Source organism: Colletotrichum spaethianum (genome assembly GCF_022836535.1).
Source record: "Colletotrichum spaethianum MAFF 239500 DNA, contig06, whole genome shotgun sequence".
Classification (NCBI taxonomy): domain Eukaryota; kingdom Fungi; phylum Ascomycota; class Sordariomycetes; order Glomerellales; family Glomerellaceae; genus Colletotrichum; species Colletotrichum spaethianum.
The window spans coordinates 436619-457950 of record NW_026054776.1 but is presented as its reverse complement, the minus strand read 5'-3'; the positions used below and the strand labels follow the sequence as shown (position 1 = coordinate 457950).

General features: G+C 55.4%; 4 protein-coding genes across 4 annotated transcripts; 1 reads left to right on the top strand and 3 right to left on the bottom strand.

The window, feature by feature from the left end:
* Positions 1–102: 102 nt before the first annotated feature.
* On the bottom strand, positions 103–3045 carry ColSpa_03162 (F-box/LRR-repeat protein 7; the record flags this gene model as incomplete). Its single annotated transcript, XM_049269374.1, has 1 exon — positions 103–3045. The coding sequence occupies one exon, from the start codon at positions 3043–3045 to the stop codon at positions 103–105; it is 2943 nt and encodes a 980-aa protein (XP_049125331.1).
* A 4987-nt stretch (positions 3046–8032) lies between these two features.
* ColSpa_03161 (uncharacterized protein) lies at positions 8033–8278 on the bottom strand (the record flags this gene model as incomplete). The annotated part of the gene is made up of 1 exon (XM_049269373.1): positions 8033–8278. The coding sequence occupies one exon, from the start codon at positions 8276–8278 to the stop codon at positions 8033–8035; it is 246 nt and encodes an 81-aa protein (XP_049125330.1).
* A 5131-nt stretch (positions 8279–13409) lies between these two features.
* On the top strand, positions 13410–14517 carry ColSpa_03160 (growth hormone-inducible transmembrane protein; the record flags this gene model as incomplete). Its single annotated transcript, XM_049269372.1, has 2 exons — positions 13410–13975; positions 14031–14517. The coding sequence occupies 2 exons, from the start codon at positions 13410–13412 to the stop codon at positions 14515–14517; spliced, it is 1053 nt and encodes a 350-aa protein (XP_049125329.1).
* Positions 14518–15152: 635 nt separating this feature from the next.
* ColSpa_03159 (putative peptide transporter ptr2) lies at positions 15153–15728 on the bottom strand (the record flags this gene model as incomplete). The annotated part of the gene is made up of 1 exon (XM_049269371.1): positions 15153–15728. The coding sequence occupies one exon, from the start codon at positions 15726–15728 to the stop codon at positions 15153–15155; it is 576 nt and encodes a 191-aa protein (XP_049125328.1).
* Positions 15729–21332: the final 5604 nt, after the last annotated feature.

Sequence of the window (21332 nt, the reverse complement as noted above, 5' to 3'; positions counted from 1 at the left end):
AGGCTTGTTCTATGTTCCCAAACAGTCGACTCCGTTGACGCCAGCCGCATCGTACAAACATCTCACATAAAGCATCACGTGCCCCCCCCTCGTCCGTCTCCTTCATCGGAGGCTGAACGAGCCCTTTTCCACAATGAACCGCACGGGCTTTCTCGTCCTTCGGCGGAAGCTCAGTGGTCGTCCGCCCAAGCCGACGTGGTTCGTAGTGCGCGACGGGTTGGGCAGCGGCAGCGGCACCTGCCCAGGTGACAGGCCGTTGCCACCACGCTCGTCGAACCCCCATCGCATGACACCTCCGCTTCGGATCCAGGTCTCGAGATTCCGACACTGACTCACGTCCACCCATTGTAGCCGACCGCATCCCTCGAGTAGGTTTTCGACTCCGCCGCCAGTGACTCTAACGCAGCCTCGGACCGAAATGCCCTCGAGTTCGTTCAGGTGCAAAGCCACTGATTGTAAGCTCGCGTCCGAAACGGCGCTGCCGCAGAAGGCAAGACGGAGCTCTCGCAGCTGTGGCAGGCCGAGCGCGACCACTTCCGTTGCTGTATCGGAAAGAGCACAGCAAAAAGACAGGTCGAGGTGCGTCAGGTTCTTGGCCGCACCGACAAGAGCAACAATGGCGTTGTCGGAGAGGTAGGTGCAGTCAGCCAGGCATAGATGTGACAGATTCAGGAAGCGGAAAGGGGCCCACGACTGGAAGCCCGCGTCGGTGATGGACGTGCAGCGTGTCAGGGATAGTGACTCTAAGCGATTGGACGCATGCGCTGCGAGATGCGCCATTGACCTATCAGTGATGTGTTTGCAGTATGACAGGTTGAGGTGCTTGAGGGCAGGACAGCCAATGATGGTGCCCGGCTTGGGGACGTTGGCCGCCGCCCGTTGCTGGATTTGCTGGGTCGCGGCCTTCTGAGGTTTCGACTTGGCGGTAGAGCTGGAAATCACCACTTGCTTGCTGGGCGCCGGCTGTGGTGGCGGCTCAGGAACCACCCAGCCGACAACGCGGGCGAGTAGGTTGTCACCAACCTTGCGGCAGTTGCTCCAGTCGATCTCCTCAAGGCCCTTGGCATTCTCCGCCATATCCAAGATCTGGTTCGCAGACACATCCCACACCGACCGCATGCGCCACCGCTTGACATTGCGACCGCAGGCTTCCCACAAACTACGGAAACCCTCATCCGTGATGTGGAAACAGTTGCTGATATCGATGGTCTCGGGACGCGTACCGGCGAAAGGGCCAATTACTGTCTTGATGGCCACATCTGTGACTCTTCTATTGTACTCGGACAGGTCCAGATCTAAGCACACCTTGGGATTCGTCGTCAACAACTTGCGCCAGTGGTGGGAAACGAGTCGCGCCCGCATCAGCTCAGCAATGTCCAGATACCGGAAGACTGCGACCAGCATGTCGTCGGGGAGAGCGGGGACCAAAGTCAGGTGAGGCCGGCGCGGCAACGTTCGGGCTCGCTTGACAGGTACTTCTGAGTCGGGAGGGGACTGGGGAATGGAGAAACGGAGCGGCGTCGATTCCATCTGGTGGACCCTGAACCCGTTCAACGCTATCGGCGAGGAGTTGTCGGATTGAGGAGTAGGTGGAGCCAGGGAATTGCGTCTCCTGTTCCGCATGTTCTCCATATCCACGCTCAAGAAGGGATCCGGATCCTTGGGTTCCATGGTTTCGCTGTCATCTTTCGTGGGGGACGCGGGTTTTGAAGGGGTCGTGAAGGTCATATGCGGCAGAGCCTTGGGCGATGTCGGCGTGGGAGGGTCCGACTTGCTGGCGCGCTCTCTCGGGACGGCATCCGCCATTTCTATGTCCTCGTCTGACGTCTTGTACCTCTTGCGTGCCGTCTCTTCCACTTGCGACTTGATGTCGGGCGGGCAGCGGCTCCACAGCGTGTCTAATGCGTCACCAGGTATCATCAGACACTCGACCGTGGTGATGGCACGCACAGTCGCTGTCCGGCCTTCGGACAGCCCAAGACTGGCTACCTCACCGAAATACTGACCGGCCTTCAATCTTGGCCGGAGATATGTCGCGCGGGTCATTTTCTTGAAGGGCTCGTTGGTGTTTTGAGTCTCGTGGATTACCTCTGCCTCCCCGCGCACAATAAAGAAAATCTCGTTGCCCGCTGATCCTTGCTGGACGATGTCCGTGAAGGGCGAGTAAGTCTTTGGCTGGGCACTCAAACCCAGCTGGTGGAGAATGTCCGGAGGCAGCGTTGAGAACAGGGGCAACTCCCGTAATGTCCTTCGCACGTTGACAAAACCACTGCCGAGAGCGCTTCCCGCAGCAGGATCCTCGATGGCTCCGGGGCTAGGAGACTTCCTCTTCTTCGAGTTGACGACTGTGCCTTCCCTGATGGTACCTATTTCGCCAGTGGAAACCTCCCCCGGCGCTGGCTCTCTGACACCGTTGATGAGGGTCGAGGGCGGCTTGATAGCTTGCCCTCCTTCCTGACGCTTCTTTTTGAGAATGTTCAGTCGTTCTTGAGCTTCGTGACGGATCGCCCGCTCCATATCCGGAAACTTTGGTAACTCGGCCTGGAGATCCTCCTTCTTAAGGACGACAAGCAGACATTTTGTCCGGGCAACGATGGTTGCAGTCCGGGGTATGTCCATTAGCACGCCGATCTCGCCAAAGAAGGCGCCGGGTTTGAGTTCCGCGTATATGGCTTCACCGTCACGTGAGGTAACAGCCACTACCCCGCGCACCAGCCAGTACATTGCTCTGGCATCGTCGCCTTCGGTAAGGATATGATCTTGGGCTGCGTGCACCTGCGGCCTTAGGTGGTTCCCGATCGCGGCCAAGAATTCATCGGGTGCAGACACGAATAGGGGAAAGGATCTGATGCGGTCAACCAAATCGAGTGGCATATCGCGTATGGTCGAGGCAGTCAGCGGAGAGGGCCGCATGGGCCGAGTAGGGTTCGTGTCAACATTGAAGGACCTGAGGAGGGAGATGGAATCCGGCACCCCGCCGGCGCCGGCGCCGTGGGCGAGGGCGCGGTAGGGCGAGGGCGATGTCGGGGAGCGATTCCGCCTCATGGTCCGGGAGGGATGCCGCGTGCGTGGTCGTGTCGACGCCAGGTTTCCGACGTGCCTTGAAGGCTAAGCTCTCCGCCCTGGGGGAGGGCAGAAAGCCGATGCTTCCACAGGAATTTACCACCAATTGCACGCTCAACTTGTCGCCTGTGCTCCAGAAGGCTGGCGGAGGGAAGAAATCCTCTCCTCGCCCGTGAGATGTACGAGCTCCCTGTCCTAAATTTTGGATTCACCAGTTGAGACAAGACAAGGTTGGCCAGAGTGGTGCATGCTACGACCTGTTGCACGAGACAGAGTGCACCCTCAAAAGAGCAGCAACGCGACAATTGATTGCCAGCGGCGGCGGTGTGCTTTGAGAACCTGTGTATGTTTCGAATCTGTCGGTTGTCGCTGTTCAGTTGTTTCCACGTGCCGAGAGTAGACGTCAAGTGTGTGGCTCGAAGGCGGTGGTGGTTGGAGGAGGTTGACAAGACGGAGTGTCGCAGATCGTATCACGCAATGAACGTTGCTGATAACGAGGCCTCTTCGTCCGCGTTCAACTGGCGATTTGGATCGGTGGCGGATTATCGGCTTTAGTCGCGGGAGGAACAAGCTTGCCGCGCAGTGACAGCGACGGAGGAGTTGTCTTGTGCTTGGCGGCGGGTTCGCTGGGAGCTTGTCTGGGCAGCGGTCCGTCTGCGGAAACTATGTCAGATAGACGTTCAGTTTCGGCATAGTTAATCTTCGAGGGGCAGATGCAATCCAAGACTCACCGCATCCACAATTTACGGGCCGACGGGTCTGACGCAGATTGAGTGCCTCTTGGGCCGAGATGCAGCTCTCGTCGCGTGTGAGGGTCGGTCGCAAAAAGGCGGAATCCCAGCAACAGGCGAGGGCGGTGGGAACGACGTTGGCGGTGGGGGGGGGGGAGCAAACAGAGGCGGATGCAGTCGGTTTGTAGTCGCAACGCTGGTTTCTTCAGGGCCGACAATGGCTGGTAGTTCGCAATTGGAGCTGGGACTTTTTTGTTTGCTTTCTCCAGAAAAGGAGGCTGCAGGAGGAAGAAGGAAAGAGAGGAGAAGGAGGGAAGGAGGAGGAGGAGGGACGTCGATGGACGAAAAGAGGCGGTCGTGGGTCTGGGAGGAGGAATGGGAATTGGGGCGACGGGACGGGGTGCGAGGAAAGGTTGATGGCGGAACGTGGGACGTGGGACGTGCCTGCCAGAGGTACTGCGACACTGCGACTGCGACTGCGACTGCGGTAGGGTAGGCCGGCGGCGGGTGTGGGTGTTGCAGTGGGTGTGGGAGTGGGTGTGCCGCCGTGGCCGTGGCCGTGGCCGTGGGGAAGGGGGACAAGACGGTACTGAACAGGACTCACCTGGATTCCTTCACGTTTCTCGCAGCCTGAGCGCAAGCGCCTGTGCAGATCCGAACATGGGCATGTGCAGCTGAGGTTGCAGATGCCACCACTGGATGCTTGGAGAATCCAGCAGACTTCCAGAAGAGCCAAAGACTGCCGGACAGACAAGACAGGTCGACATGGCCACGCAGTCCATATGTCGGTCTGTCGGTCAGAGCAGACCGGCACCAACGGCCGGCATATCGGTGTGCATACCCATACCGAACCTCCCAGGTACGTAGCATCCACCACCGGAACAAACACTTGAAGAAACAGAAACACAGCAGCCATGGTTACTAGCTGCGGATGGGGGAGATCGAACCTACTCGGGTTCGTAATTCGTAGACCAAAAAACTGTCATGGTAATGCCTTGGGCTCTCTAGCCCACCCTCCGTCCACCCGTCCCCCTCGCACATCTCAGTCACAGCTCCCACTGGAGTCAACTCGCACAATGACGCTCGGATGGTGGGGCATGGCAGGCGAGACATGTACTGCGCATGTACCTGGCTACTGCACACGGTCACTCGGGGTAGCGGTCTCAGGGGGCTGAGGACATGTCCATGGCAGGGTGACGAGACATACGAGCAACCTGACGCCAAAGCTTAAACTGCCCGCACCAGAGGGACAAGTACGGTAGTGGGTGGCGGCCGGAAGGTCGACGTATGTACGTACGGAACACGTTGACGGGGCATTGGTGTTTAGTATCTAGATAGTAAAACCGAGTACAATCCACTCACTGTCTAGGGAATACCATCTTAGAGCTCGGGACACCATGCAGTGAGATCTGATACCGCCGCCACAGCTTGCGGCCAACGATGCGGTATCTTGTGTTCCCTCCGCCGGGCAAAGGCGTTTTGTTTGCCAGGGTATGCTTCGAGGTATCTGTACTTACATACGTACGCATTACCCTATCTGTACGTTTTTTATGGTTTTGCCTAGGTGTAGTACAGAGACCTGGGTGCCTCGTCGGCTGGGGAGATTGGAGAGGCAGACAAACTGCAGCTTTTGCGACTGCAGCCAACGGTGCCCTGTCATGATGCTCTTGGAGACGTACATGGGAAATACATGTTATGAATGACAAACAGAACGGCGCTGCTGCTGACGATCAAGGGCGGGGGCGCGGAGTGCAACAGGATGCAGGTCGAAAGCTTGCTGGAGACAGTGACGCTCCCTGCCGCTGCTCGTTTACCTCTCCCATCCATGTGCTCGTCTTCTCCAGAGATGATGTCAGGAGAGACACCACACCGGAAAATGAGCAACAAACCATCGTCAACCCGGCGTCAACGAACAACAGTCTAGTGGCTGTCAGAAGAAGAGAGATCGGATACAACACCAACCGCCGACTCTCGCAGGAAGTCCGTCTGGGCGAAACGTCGTGAGACGTTAGCTTAAGGCTGGCCTTGATGGCGACTGGGAGAGATGCCACCTGAATCTGTTCTCGGCTCCGGTCGCCAGTGTGACGCTGAGCAAATGACTAAGGTAGCGCGAGCTTGACGAGGTACTTGGCAGCCTGGTGCAGACATCTTCCAGGATAGTCAACGATAGCCACGCCTTCGGGGGGTTGCGCCATCAGATTCAGATCGGCCAGGGGAAGGAGGAGGAAAAAGAAGCGCAAAAGAGAGAGGGAAATTAAGGGCTCTGGGAAACCAAACGGCAAGCCGTCGCCCGTATTTCTTTGTTCTCTCGGGCTTCTGGCGTCGTTTCCGTGCGCGCTTCCATCTTGTCCTTTTTGGCTTTGCGCCTGCTTCTCGCTCACGCCGCTCCCCGCATCGGCCAGTAAAGTAGTGGCATATATCATGTTCCCTCTTAGACTTCAATCGCGCAGGTTCGTCTGCTTTCAATCTCGCCCCGTGGCTCGAATCTCGAATCCGTCCTCGTGATCGAAGCGATGCGGTATAGGTGAATGGGGGCCTTCTAGAAGGCCGCACCAGCCCCAGCAGCCCGGCCACTCGGCTTGCTGAAAGCTGCTGCACCCTTGCGCTGGTAGAGGCAACCCCAAGAGAGGGACGACTTTCCTCCGTAGAGTCGAGGAGAAGGCTGAGCCGAGCTGTTTTACTTCGTTTGCTGCCAGCTTTTGGGTCCCAGGCAATGAGACGACGACGACGACGACGACGACGACGACGACGACGACGATGACGATGACTTCCGTTGTGGCCAGTTGTCCCAGCGTACCTGGTAGATCCCCAGTGCCTCTGCCCTGTGGATGAGATTGTGTCGCAGAGCGTAGATTAGCGGGGAGCGTGCAGCGGCGAGAGGCGAAAGGCGAAAACGATGGCAAGCAGGCGGGCCGTCTGTTTCGCAACAGCAATCTCCCCACTTTCCTCCCCCCTTCTCTCGGTCGACACCTTGTCAACTTCTCTCGCTTCCCTCACGTCGCTCTGCCCAAATCATCTCAGCCTAGGGCGAAAGGGCGGGCAAGTGTGTGGGTGGACCGCCAGCTCACCGCGTGTCTCAAGCCTGCAGGCCGGGACCCCTGGCACATCGGACCCGAAATGGCGCGCACGGTGCACGAAACGGTCCCTGGAGGGTGTAAGAAAGTCCACAGCGGCTGGATGAGAGGATGCACCCGGTCAACCATGTCGGGAGCAGAAGCTGGCACTGGAGCTAGGGGATGGTGGTCAAGGCGCCGCCTAGCGGAAGGGAGAAGGATGCGTGGAAGCTTCGTGGAAGACGCCTAGAAGCCTGCCATGGGCGGAGGAGGCCAGCCTAGGTGATGTGTCGTGTGTGGATGTTTCGTTCGCAGGCTTTGTTCCGAAGAACTCTGTCTAACGCTGCTTGCGGTGTGCCTGACGTGCTTGTTTTATCAGTGAGACTTCATCGATCGACTCAGAGCTTTATGCAAGATTTCGTCTGTTAAGGTGGAGACGACGAAAAGAAGAGCATTCGCAAGGGTATGAACGATCCTGAAGACGTTAGATTGAATCGGGCGAGAATTGGTTTGGCTGGTGATGACTAACTGCGGCTTAGTCAACAATGTTCCTCCGGTGCTCTTACACACTACTGATGAGGAAACACCCAGGCGGCGCGGTTTTGTCAACAACCTGGGTCCATCCCGCTTGCCCTGCCATAAAGTGGTGAATACCTAGGAAGGACCCTTGACGTTTCAGTTTCCAATGGGAATTAGGTATGTTGGCTACCCTCAAGGGTCTCCATTTCTTCATGCTTTGCCTCTCTACTGCAACTTGCATGCATGAACGACAGCGACGAGTCCATCCGCAGCTCCCTTGATTCTCGTCCTTTCCCCAGCATATTATTTCATTCTCATCATGGTCGATCAATTGACATGAAGTCTGCACTTCATTCTCCTTGCACTCCTTTCATGCCTTTGCCAGACCCTCTCTTGTCAGTCCGGATGCCTCGAATCTTTAACGACAGCAGCGCCGTGCCCGTCATTCCAGGCCAGCGGGAAGAATCAGCTGAATGTTTACGGACACGATTACTCATCTGGTCTTGGAACCGCTCCGGATGGTCTCCTGACTTAACCATCTTTGGCAATTCTCACAAGGCTGTCGCTCCCCTCGCCACCCCCCTCTAAACAGCACGGACTGAGGCAATGATACATCCCGTCGTCGTCGTCTACTCTCTCGGCCAAATTCTGCATACCTAGACCTTGTCAACGCGAGCTTTGGACCTCGATGGCAGAGAAGACGAACTTGATTTCGCTAGTAAGTCGCCGCAGGCCCTTGCCGTTCCAACGGTCGGACCGCTCGCAGGCCTCCGTTTCCGCACAACCAGACTTGGAAGAGAATCTTAGCTCAAACTTCTGCGTGCTGAAACGCAACTCCCATATGTGCGTTCTGCCACTGCGTCCTACAAAAGCCTGACGATGACTCCAGACGCGGCCTCCAGCCAAGCACATTGCGAAGTCCTCCTCGCATGAACCAGCATACGGGAGACTTTGGCCACATTGCACGCCTTACCCTAGCCTGACATGACTTGCCACGCTGGTCGACCAACCCTCCGGGATCTGCAGTCCGATAGCTTGCTAACCATTGCAATTATACCAGGTCATCCAACGCTCAGTAGCTCGACGCTATGGCACATCCTTGCCAATGCCCACGTGTTGACACGATTCCATCGTCCTTCCAGAAGCATCTGCTGTGCAGAGACCGACGATGCCCTACCCTCAGCTCGGCCTTTATCTTACTATGCCCTGCGGCCGGTCTCGGTCTCCTTTCCTAACATGTGCCAAGCACGACAAACAGGTTCGCCTACTCTCCACCACTCGAGGCCAAAAGTCTGTATCATTGGCCTACTTGCTCGTGAACAAACAGAGTCCCATCACATGAGCCCCAAAGCTGTCTTCGGCAAGCTTCACGCAATACGAGACCCTGGAGCAAGGGTTTCTACTACAGGTATGGGAGATCCTTGTGCTTCACGTGTCTGTTTCGTGTTTCCACCAACACCTGCCAAAACAACACAAAAGGATACTCGTCGATGTTCATGCGGGACAGCTTTCGCGATTCATTCGAAGGCCAATGCCCGTTTCCCGGACCCGGACCCGGTACCTTCCATCCATCTACATGCCCCTTCCAGTGGCCTGTGGCAGCACACAACGCTTGATTGTCTTCGGTTTCGCACTACTGCAGACACCCAGCAGAGAACGTTCAGCTCGAGTTTGTGTTCCCATATTATGTGGTTCCGGCCCTGAGCACTCAACTGGTTGCCACAATGTCTTCCAGAACAATTCTAGCGTTGGTCGGTGCAGCAAGCCATGGCCCTTCGGTGTCATCTCCAGCAACCCTTCCTCACTGAACATGCATATTGAAGCCAGAGTAGCACGAGGATAACGGTTGTTCCCCTGCCCGGGTAATTGGGCTGGCTTCGTTGGGCTGCATCAGCGGCCAAAGTGGAGTTTTCGGGCCTTCCATTTCGATGGCGTCCGACGCAAGTCAGACGGTGTTTACACGGGACATGACCATAGCTCGTAGCGGGCAGAATCCTGCCAGGCTGCAGCAACACGAATACGATCACTCCAACTTCCGCCGCTCCGATAGTTGAATTACGGATCAAGATTGACTACGGAAATTCGCCATGTTGGTTCTTCCGCCAACTGTCGATTTCTATGTGAATAGCCGCAGCATTACGCTGCTTCCATTGTTCGCCGCTGATTAGATGCAGACACGAGGTCTAAGTCTCGAAAAGGGATCGCCAACACAGTAGTGCGAACCATCTTCATCTTCCATCGTCACACAAAGTCATATTCCAGCAGCTACACTCCACGCCGGAAGGCCCTCAGCAACCGGTCGAGCCCCTCAAGGTGCGGCGAGGACTAAAAGCTTGATGAGCGTGGCACACACGCATACCACGGAGCGTTTGTGCTTCGTGTTTCGAACCGACGCCGCCCGCAAATGTAAAGCAGTGAGGGTGATGTACTCCAGCACATGGGAGTACAGGTACAATACGAGTGGTTCGCGCATCGCCGGGACCGAGCAATTCGGTTTTCGATTAGTATGAAAGCATGATTCGTTACTCCGCGAAGAAGCTTTATCCGGAATCGGATGCGAAACAATGCGAGGATTTTTCGGCGATTATGCTGACCTCCGAAAGCCAACCCGTATTGGCTGAAATCCCGGCAAACAACTTGCCGGTATTGACAAACGCAACTTGCAACCGGGCCCGCTCGGAGGTCCGAAATATGAGCGGATCCGGTGATAGTGGGAACATCGGCTTGGTCCCCGGCGAAGCCGTATCCTCCCCTTCCAAAGAGCGCAACGCTCTTGTCGCCGACCCAAATCCACTCTAGAGGCCGCACAAGCCATGCGTGCAGTCGAGGCCTAAAGAGGTGTGGCAGCAGATGGAGCCGCTGGAGCAGAAACACGCCTGACCCAGGTCCTCTTCCTGTCCTTCACTGCCACGGGTGATTGCGTTCCATACTGACGCGATCAGGCTCTCAGGCGATGCTGGACTCGAATGCGCTTTGCTTGGGGCTGCTACCTCTGCAGTGATAGGGACCTTTGGGTGTCCGGTGGACACCAACGGGTGTTGTTCAGAGTCGACTGGCGCGGCCCAGGTCGTTGCGGCCAGAATGGAGAGGGAGAACGAAGATGCTGCTGTGACCTTCATTCTGAACTGTCTTTGGATCGTGGACTAAAAAGGATCGGCGTGGTCGTGTCGGCAGTGTTAAAAGTTTCCGAAGATGTCGGATCCTGACAGATGGTGGAGGGCTGCTTCTTTAATCCTTGACGGTGCTGAGAAGACGTAACACAGAGTTCTTCTTGCAGATTTTTAATGATGTCTTCCGCGACGGGACAAAGATACCGGGCCGAGTCGAGTTCTTGTACTAGACGGCGTGACCTATCCAGCACCAAAGAGCGCCAAGGGTGAGAAGAGACTTGGATGAGCGCCGTTGGTCTATCCGAATCACACAAAGGGGGCGCGCGCCAGTCTTTTTAAAAAGCCACAGCGAAGCGTGAAACGGGTGGGAGGCCAGAAAAGTCGGGACTAGGGCAATAGCACAAAGACGAAGAGAAGCGTTGAACGACCAACGCAAATGGCTTTCCGCGAAAGCGAAGGAGAGTGCTGGGTTAGTTATGTGCGGATCACAGAACAGCCGGACCCTTGCCGACTCCCCTTACTCTGGGTAATTTTATTCATCCCAGGAATTACACGGCTGTCGATTTGCCGCTGCTCGAATCAGAAAACCCGAACATCCAAGACAGTTGGTTTGTCTGAATCTCGAAATTGCTGCGTCGTACCCGGCGCAGCATTGCAGCTTTGGGGGGGGGGCGAAATGTTACCATCCGAAGCAACAGCGGCAACGACGATGGAAGGGGGGAGGGAAATGAGACGACACTTGGTTGGTGCAAGCGGCGCTGGTTCGTTCGTTTGATGCTGGAGCCCCGTGCGGGGACCGCTTGACGGGGGCTCTGTCGGAACGCAGCACTTTTTACAGCGTAGCTTGGCCGCTAATGCTGGGAACGAGATCGCGAATTCATGCATGATTTTGTGCTTAACCGCTGGTGTTGATTGATATTATAATTTGGCGCCGTGTTGGTTTGCAGTGTTATTTCTTTGCAACCCTGGTATCGTACAACATTGCTAGGGGCTGGTCCGGTTTACGGGTCCTTCGTGGATCAGTCTGGCGTGACTTTGTCGAGTCATTCTCATGCGGGCAGGTATCATACTTCACAGTCTCTTTCGATTTCTTGCGCCATGGGGAATTCACATGCAGAACAGAGACAATCGTCGACCTAGTACTTATCTGCCCGCATGGCACGTCAGACTGGTTCAAGTGGAAGCCGAGCTCTCAGCGTCCCACACCCTGTACTGGACCCGAGGTCGATCATGTGTCTCATAAGACCAGCTCAAGACGTGCAACGACTCTAAACGGTCCGGGCTAAGGACGATGGATGGACCTGGTTCATGGAGGGACGTGCTGCGATGCTGCTGCGCGTGCGGTTGCTCGGGTGCTGGGGGCTACAGTCTGGGGTGCAAGTGTTTCTATCCGGCTTGCGGATCGCCGTCGAGAGATGGCCTTGAAGATCTCTCTTAGCCGAGTGGTAGCATTGGGAGTTGGCCGGGTAAATTATTTAGGGCTACTGGAAGAAGAGCTTAGCTTGAGGGAAGCAGAGCTCTAGTCCCAGGGGCAAATCAGTTGGATGGGCAATTGGCGTCGCGATGACACACATCGTGTGCTTCGTGACTCGTCCGATGTCCAATACGCACCGTTGAGGCGGGCGACGTAAGGGAAAGACGGCCTTGGCGGGCCTGGCAGACCAGGACAGACGTTCGGTCGACGCACTTGAATGCGAATAGACAAGCCAGAGCCAAGCGGTGCGGCTCTGGATTCGGATGAAGCCCTCTGCGGCGCGAGTGAGCAGGCAAAGGTTAGGTTGACGTTTTGGAGACGGACTGGTGGCTTCACGCCAACAACTGGACAGACTGTCTGAACTAATCTGCCTAGACGGACGACCGTTGCGGGACGTGTGATTTGCTATTTCTTTCGAGGCTAGCTAGAAACTTATTTGGATGGAGGGCGTTGGCCGTTGGCCGTTGGCCCAAGGCGGCCAGGGCTGGCTCGCAACCCGCTCCACGGGACATTGGCCAATGCAACGGTGTTGGTCCAGGTGTTATTGAGAGGTTGGCCCAGGCACAGGCGGGGTAGAAGGGCTGATTGGGAGGCTGTCTTTCGGGCGCGCCCTTGGGTGTCTTGGAGTTCATGAGGGCGATAAGCGTTGGTGTCTTTTTTTCTTGGTTTTTTTTGGTTCTGGTTACAGTCGCATGGCCATGCCCACGTTCAGTCGTTCATGAGCGATTGTTGGGCGAGTATTGCCAAAGTCTATTGTTCGGACGCGGATACGTCAGTAAGCGCTCAGGAACACAATCTCTGTAGGCTTTGGTTCAGCAGCGATATGTGATGATGATAACACTATTTAAAGTTTACGTGTCAAGTGCTGCAGGGAGCTTCGACGGGAAACTTCGATGGCGGCTACTCTGCACACTAGGTATCGTCCATTGTGTGGTTGCTAATTCGGGATGCCAAGGAGGAGAGCAGATAATGGCAGAGGCCTGATGGTTGCTCCATAAGCGGACGAGACGAGCCGAGGTGTGGGTTGGAGAGCTCTGCTACCAGCTGGCAGTGAGTCATTCTGACAGACGGCTGCAGCTGGTCACCTAATCTGCAAAATCCGTCTGGGCCCGGATCGGAGTTAAGCGGAAAGAGCTGACGGCGCAGCGCAGAAAGCCTGGAAGCTACAGGAACTTCCACCAGCTTCTTTCCGACCACTCACATGACCGGAAAAAGCTTTAGCTAAGCAGCTGCCTCAGCCAACGAGCAGACAGCAGAGGCAAAATCCGGCCCGACCCCGAACAGCCGCGAAAGAGTGAGAAACGTCATTCGTCATTGCCTCCCGCGGGCACCACTGCGAACTTGCTCTCTTTTTTCCTTCAAGAAGGTCCCGAACCTCTTCGACACATACCCCTCGAAGCGACACAGCACATTTCCTTTGTCTCTGCATCGACAAGACAGAACAGCAACGCACTACACGATGTCATTTAGCATCACCCTTCGTCAAGGGCCTGCGCGCCTGGCGCAGCGTCTCCCGCAACTCTCCCAGACCTCTGCCTCTGCCGCCTTCCGCACGACGGCCACCCGGTCTTTCCACCAGGCCGCGCCCAAGACCAGATCATCTGCCATCACCGCCCGCGCGACCGGCCTTACCTCGACCTCCTTCGTCGCCCGCAATGCCTTCCGCAACTCCGCGAGGACGTACATGCATGATGCCGCCCCGGGCGTCCAGGGCCAGTCCAGCCCTATGCGCAAGCTGTTGGTCGGCGGCGCCATCTTTGGCGGCAGCCTGTTGGCCATCAACCTCGTCTTCAACCGCGAGACCCGCGACGACGGCGGCATGCCCGTCTACGAGCGCGAGTACCTCAACGACACCTTCCTCCACACCGGTCTGGGTATCGGCATCATCGCCCTCAGCGCGCGCCAGATGATCCAGTCTGGCTTCGTCTACAGGCTGATGGTGACCAACCCCTGGGTCGTCGGTCTCGGTGGTCTCGCTCTCAGCTTCGGAACCATGTACGGAACCCGGGCTATCTCTCCTGACAAGTAAGTTGAACCTCCATCTCGTGTATGACTATGAACGGAAGCTGACTGTGAATAGCTACATCCCCAAGTACGCCATGTGGGCCGCCTTCAACGCCACCCAGGCCGCCATGATTGCTCCTCTCTTGACGATGGTCCCCGGTGCCCTCCTCGCCCGCGCTGGTCTCTACACTGTCGCCATGATGGGCAGCTTGTCCATTGTCGGTGCCACTGCCAAGCAGGACAAGTACCTCTACATCGGTGGTCCCCTCCTCGCTGGTCTTGGTGTCGTCGTCGCCTCCAGCCTGGCTCCCATGCTCTTGCCCGTCACCGCCGTCCGCACCCTTGCCTTGACCGAGAGCATCTCTCTGTACGGTGGTCTCGCCGTCTTTGGCGGCTTCACTCTCTACGACGTCCAAAAGATCCTGCACCACGCCCGCCTCGCCGAGCGCGGTGTGATCCGCAAGGACGCCGTCAACGAGAGCATTGCGCTCGAGCTTGACTTCATCAACATCTTTGTCCGCATGGTTCAAATCCTGATGATGCAGCAGAACCGCAAGAAATAAGCTTGTTGAATACGGTTGGAGCGTGGCAGCGGAGGATACGAATGGATTAATACTAGTTCCGCCGGTGGGACACTGATATATACCCACGGTGGGAGGAACACAGAGGCTAAAGCAACCCCTCTCTTGTACTTCGAAGATGCTCACGGGCTAGAAGTTGTTTACTTGTACAATACCTGAATCAGTAAAATTCAAAACTGTTAAGAAGGATATCCTGGCTATATTATTTCCCGTGATACGTCCCTGTTAATTGAAGCGGGAACAACACATGGTCTCGCCGCTCAATGTCCTCGTGCCATGACAAGGGGTTGAAAATCAATCAGCTCCAGAGCGATATCTCACCACCAATTAAGCTTCTCACACATCACATGTTACATGACAAAGACGTCCTTAATCTGCAATTGTCAAATTCAAAGCGGTTGAGCGCTATTCATCGCCTCGGAGGCAGTCCTCTACATCCATAATAGAAAAGGAACGCAGCCCATCCCGAAGCACCCGTGCATCATCATGATTTCCCAAAGTTGAAAAGAAAACCCATATCGTTACAGCCGACTCCTGTCCCACCCTGCTCCCTCCCGTCTACCGGCATCGTCGCCGCCGCCGTCACCGCCACTCACATCGTCATTGTGACCACGGAGTCACCCCTCGAGAGGCGGGAAGGTCCGCAGGAAGTGGCTCGGGCACTCATAGCCGCTGGGGTTCTTGTTCAGGTACAGCTGGTGGTACTGCTCGGCGTCCCACCACTGGCCGGCGGGGATGATCTCGGTGACGATCTTGCCCTTGTACCACTGCTCGTTGGCGAGGCGGGTGACCTCCTTGGCGACCTTTTCCTGCTCGGCGTCGTGGAAGAAGATGGCGCTGCGGTACTGCGGCCCCGTGTCGGGCCCCTGCTTGTTGGCCGTCGTCGGGTCGTGCATGCGGTAGAAGAACTCGAGGAGCTGGCGGTAGCTGACGTCGTTGGGCTGGAAGACGACCTGCAGGGCCTCGGCGTGACCCGTGTCGCCGCCGCAGACGGCGCGGTAGGTCGGGTTCGCGAGGTCGCCGCCAATGTAGCCGACGCGCGCGTCGATGAGGCCCTTGCCCTGGAAGTGCTTGCGGTAGAGGTGCTCGACGCCCCAGAAGCAGCCGGCGGCGATGGTGGCCTTCTGGGCGCCCTCGGGGATCGTGGGGCCCGCGGCGGCGGCGGCGGAGGAGGAGGCGGGCGCGACGGACATTGTGGTTGAGGTGAAGGGGCGGGCGAGGCGAGAGAAGAAGTTGAAGACCATGGTCTGCTGCGGTGGGAGGAGGAAATTTGTTAAGAGGGCGAGCGCGAGGCCGAGGCCGAGGAGGGGCAGCTGCTGGAGCTGGCGGTGGGGGGGGCGGTTTGGGGCAATCGTGCTTTTTGGGCGGTATGACGAGGCGGGAACGCGCCGCTTGGATGATACGGGAAGGTGGTTTGCTTGAGGCGGTGGGACTGGACGAAGATTACACTTGGGTATTTGAATATGAGTTGTCTAAAAAGATAAAACCCCGAGTTGATAAGGTTGAAAGCTCTCTCTCTCCGAATACCTAAGCATCTACACACTATATACAGGACCCTGCCACCTGCGTCACCCCCCGATTCCAAAGCACCGGAACCCGCACCGCCACCTCTCACCTAAGCTTCTGGGGGCCTTCGGCAGTGCGACACACACAGAACGGGAAACGGGAAACGGGAAACGGAGAAAAAAAAAAAGTGTTGAAGTCACCACTTGGACCCTCAGGGATTGGGCGCCCCCCCCCCCCCCCGTCGAAAACGTGGAGTGCATGACAAATCGGGGCGCCAGCTCGGAGATCCTTTTCCAAGGCGCCCGACCGCTGGAATCAATCAATTCCTAGCGGGGGCAATTCCGCGAGGGACCGTTGGAGCAGCAGCTGTTCTTATGCATCCCCTTTTCCTCGGTCTCCCGGGAGAGCTCGAAGCTGACTCTGCCCCGCCTCGACAGGAACAGCATTAAACCATTGCCTGATACATCTACGCACTGTACAATCTTGCGCGTGTGTACGAGGATGATGTTAGCGGCTTGGGGTTCTCGCCGGACGGAGGGATCGTTAAAGGATTCCCCAGGTCGCTCGTTGGACCTTGTTCGGCCTTCTCGACCCCGCGTTGCCCGCGTTATGAGCAGTTCAATGCGGGGTCTAGTTCGTGGTTCGATCTTGGCGCGAGCTTGTTCTTAAGGAGAGGAAGAGACGAGTCGAGATGCCAGTTGCGGCTATACGGCTCATAACTGCCTGTCGCCCATCCAGTCTAAGAGCTTGTTGAAGATCAAAGTCAGACATGAGCGCGTTTGTAGGAGCATCCAGAGCTGCGGCACAAGCCAGGTTCGTCATTCTACGTGCATTGCCCTGTTATACGAAACATTGTCTGACCAGCATGCCATTGACTCGCCAATGGGTTGCTGTTGGAGCAACATCGTAAACGGCCCTCACTGACATCGTCCCAGCCGCGTGGCCATTGTGACCGGCTCCTCGCGGGGCATCGGCCGCGCCGTCGCCCTCCGCATCGCCCACGACGGCTACGACGTCTGCATCAACGACATCGCCGCCAACGAGGCCGGCGCCCACCAGGTCGCCAAGGAGATCCGCGACCTCGGCCGCAAATCCGTCGTCGCGACAGCCGACGTGAGGAACCTCGGCGAGGTGCAGGGCATGGTCCAGAAGGCTGTCAATGAGCTGGGCCCGCTGAACACCATGTTAGTCCACGGCGGAGTGTGATCTCGGTTGTGGAGCGGGAGCTGAATCGTGACAGGATCGCCAACGCCGGCATCGCGCAGGTCAAGCCCCTCTTGGACATCACCGAAGAGGAATTCGAAAACATGTTTCGCGTAAACGTTTTTGGCGTGCAGCACTGTTACCAGACCGCCGCGAAGCAGATGATCAAGCAGGGCAACTGCACGCCCGAGCAGCCCGGCAAGATTATCGGCGTATGCTTCCATCCCTCACCTCTTGACGATCCCCTTATCTCTAACGCCTCTCAGTGCTCCTCCATCGTCGGCTTTAAGCCCTTCGCCCTGCTCTCGCACTACTCGGCCTCCAAGTGGGCCGTCCGCGGCCTAACGCAGGCCAGCGCCATGGAGTACGCCGAGCACAACATCACCGTCAACGCCTACGCGCCCGGGATCGTCGGCACGGCCATGTGGGACCTCATTGACGAGAAGCTGGGCGAGCGGACGGGCGCCAAGAAGGGCGACACCATCAAGAAGTTCACGAGCGAGCTCATCGCACAGAAGAGGACGAGCGTTCCCGAGGACGTGGCCAAGCTGGTGAGCTTCCTGGCTGGTCCGGACAGCGACCATGTCACAGGTCAGACGCAGCTTGTGGACGGCGGCATTATTTACACATAATAATGGATGCGCTGCTTGCTTCTCTTTCATAGTTGAGTTATGAAACAGAGAAGCATGGCCGTAGCTGTGATCGAATCATTGGAGTGTTCCTGCAACGCTGTCATCTGCGTTCTCCCCTCGGACCCGTCCATAGCAATGCTGCACTGCAAAAACCATGGGTTGACAATATCGGCCGGATTGATGATAGCCAGTTTCGAGCTGCGAACAAGCACTGTAGCGCGGCTTCCCCAATAAAGACAAGATGGTTGGAGCGTTCGACAGAGTCTCTAAATATCCCCGTGATCGCTTGTCCCTTCTCAGCACCATGGGAGCTACCAGTATATAACGGATTGCCCACCAGACTTCTAACCCATTTTTGGAATGGATAACTGAAACCCAAGGACTTGTGGCTTTCGCGCAGTACAGAAGTGGCGGTGAAGGCTTGCTGACCTGGCAGCACCATGAGAGCACGATGCCATCGGTGCCCAGTAGAGCATAAACGTGCGTCAACGGGGCTTCGTATTATGTGCACTTGAAGATGGAAAGGGAGAAAGTGTCATCTTCGAAAGACCACTACAATTTCTCGTCAGACTAAAACAACTTTGCGACAAGTGTTCCACAGAGTATCCCTGTTCAAAAGAGCACCTGTTAGCGAAGCCGATATATGCCAGGCACAGTTTGGAACCTGTATCTCTAGATTGTGCGTACCGAGTATCAGGAAGACGACCGCCAGCTTCCAAGTTTCGAAACGGTGGAACAAAGTCGCGTTTCCCACAACCTCCTTGGCTGGTCTCTTCTCCTTGGCTTCAAGTTCATCTCCACTTTATTGACCTTGATCCTCCATAGGCGGCTCTTTCGAAGAATTTGTTATGATGTGCCAAGAAAGACCACTATGAGAGCTTTTCGAAGGGTCTAGATATCCCGGATCCCAAATGATCTTGGCTTCATAGACTTCTGCCGCTTCCCAAACAAGAAGAATACTCGGGTCTGCATCAGCTTGTAACAACTCTTTCATGCCAAGATAGAGACTCCAGCGTGATAATAATCCGGAATCACGGTCCATCGTATTGACAAGAAACGTCATCCAAGGGGTGGTGTTAGTCCCTTGGAGCCCACCACAGGCGCTGTTGGGATCAACACCAAACTTGAAGAATAATTCAAGACATGACTTGAGATCTTGAGCTCTTGACTGATCCTAGATCCGACCAAAGTGACAGACCTTGTTTAAGAGCCTTACTTGGGCTTGCGGTTCTTGCGCCCATGCAATATTTCGCAATCCCCAGTCAACGAAAGGTACAAAGTAATACTCGCAGCTGTGTTTGAGTAGCGAGTCTCCATCACTTCCAAGCCCCTTACGTTTGTCTTGTAAGGCGTCTTCTAAAATGCCTAACTGGACCAAATAAATACTTTGTTTTTGGTTGAATGCGGAAGATTTTGATATCCAATCGACGAGACGCTGAGAAAGGATGTTCCAATCAGAATAGCTCCATGGGACAAGTTACGCATGCCGCGTCATACACTCCAAGAATATTCTCTCTTTTTCAACATCATTGTCAAACTGCTTGAGTGTCTCTGGAGTCGATTGTAGAAGCCAATCGTTGATGGACCGGTGCACTGGGCTGATGCGGGATTCAAAAGCTAGTATCCTGCGTGGATCGACGCTGGCTCGACGAAAGGATGGAACTTTGGATCCAGTAATCTCTAGTAAGCCTCTACTAAGGCCTCGCAAGCGGGCGGAAAAGGTAGCATGCCGGACGTTCAAGTCTTCCAAACTCATCAGACGACTGTCAACGTGAGCATTGTCCATTTCAAACGCCAATATATCTTCAACGGAAGAATAGACCAGGGCCGGAAAGCCCCAATCCAACGCCAGCAGAAATATGAGATAGGCTTCTTTCTGGTCCACTTTACGTATGGAGCTGAATATTTGAAGAAAAAGGTTTCCAACTCTTCCGGAATTTGGTCGAGTGCTTTTTGCAACGCCGTTAGGGATCTCTGCTGGTCTAGATTCTCATAGATCTCGTCCAGAACTAACTTGACCCACAAGAATACCCCCGAAGAGCGTTTGGTAATCTGGGAGCAGAAGAGATTGCGGTCTGTCTCCGTGAAGGTCCGGAAACGGGAATGTTCATTCAGCCTTAGAGTAGCCAGTCGATGTACGTCGCCTTTAGTTAGCCGATGTAGCCTTAATCTCTGATGCGCTGGGAAATTGTTCATAAAGGCGTTCTCCTCCCGACTGCTCACACAGATTTTTAACCTATCCGGGTTTTGTTGGCTCCACCGCATAAGTCGTAGTGCAAAAACCGTGTGCAACACGTCCGGGTCGTTCAAATCATCAAGGCTGTCCAACAAAAGGCAGATGCGTACGTGTTGAGCCGGGCCGTTTGGATCAATGCAGCGTTCAAACCCTTGCAGGGCATCTTTTGGTGTTATATGCAACTCTGGTGTAGGCAACCACGGAGAATGCTGGCAGGGATCCCATTATTTCGGCAACACCTTTGGAAGCAGGTCCGGCATTCCAGTCAAGATGCTGCATAAAAGTGACAGGACAACTCCAGAAACTGTCCTCTGAATGGGATCTCCATATTTCCAAATGAAGACACTGGCTTTCAGCAATTTCATTTCTCCGGCCCAAATATGAAGAAAAGATTCCGTATTTTTGGATTCGGCAATTAGTTCCATGAGGGTGGACCTGACTACCTGACTTACTCTAACTAAAACACGCCATGAGCACGCATGTTATAAGTGTTGGAAAGAATAGATATGGCAACTTGAATGTGAGCATCCGACGGCAGTGTGGATTTATCTTTTTGAGAAGTAAAACCTCCTACTCATTTTAGGCAAGCGCAACTATAAGATAACTATTAGATGTTCAACCGTACGGTTCTCCTCTCATGGGCAACACCTATCGCCTATCACCATAATGGCACTTTCACCTGTTTTGACGCGATTAATGTTACTACATAGTATTCACAACTAAGAGCCTGCTAATCGACCCGGATGGGTGCGCTATACTGTGCTGAGGCAATAAGCACAACTCCACCTCAGACGGCAAGCAATTGGTCAGAAACAAATTGATAACAACGGCGACCCATAGATGGATTACAAAATGAAAATGCAAGAGGACGTGGATTATTAGCCTAGAAGCCTTCAAGTCCTCGTCTCCAGGTCCTCCGTCTCAGTATCAACTGCGATTGTAATGTCTTGAAGGCCCAAAAGGTATGGAAACATTTGGGCCCTGTGACACACAGCTTGAGAAGAGATTTCAAGCTAGGCTAGTCTTACGAAATACCAATCTCTTTCCTCCACAAACTCCTCAGGATCCCGCAAGGTACCTAGCGGATAAGTTGATTCGAAGTATCCAATCCTGACAAGAAGCCGCTGTCTGCTTATGAGCTGATAGTGTGTGACCTCTTCCGCCTTCGTAATTTCAGATTCGCCTTTCAATTGTTCAAATACCAGGCCGACATCGATATA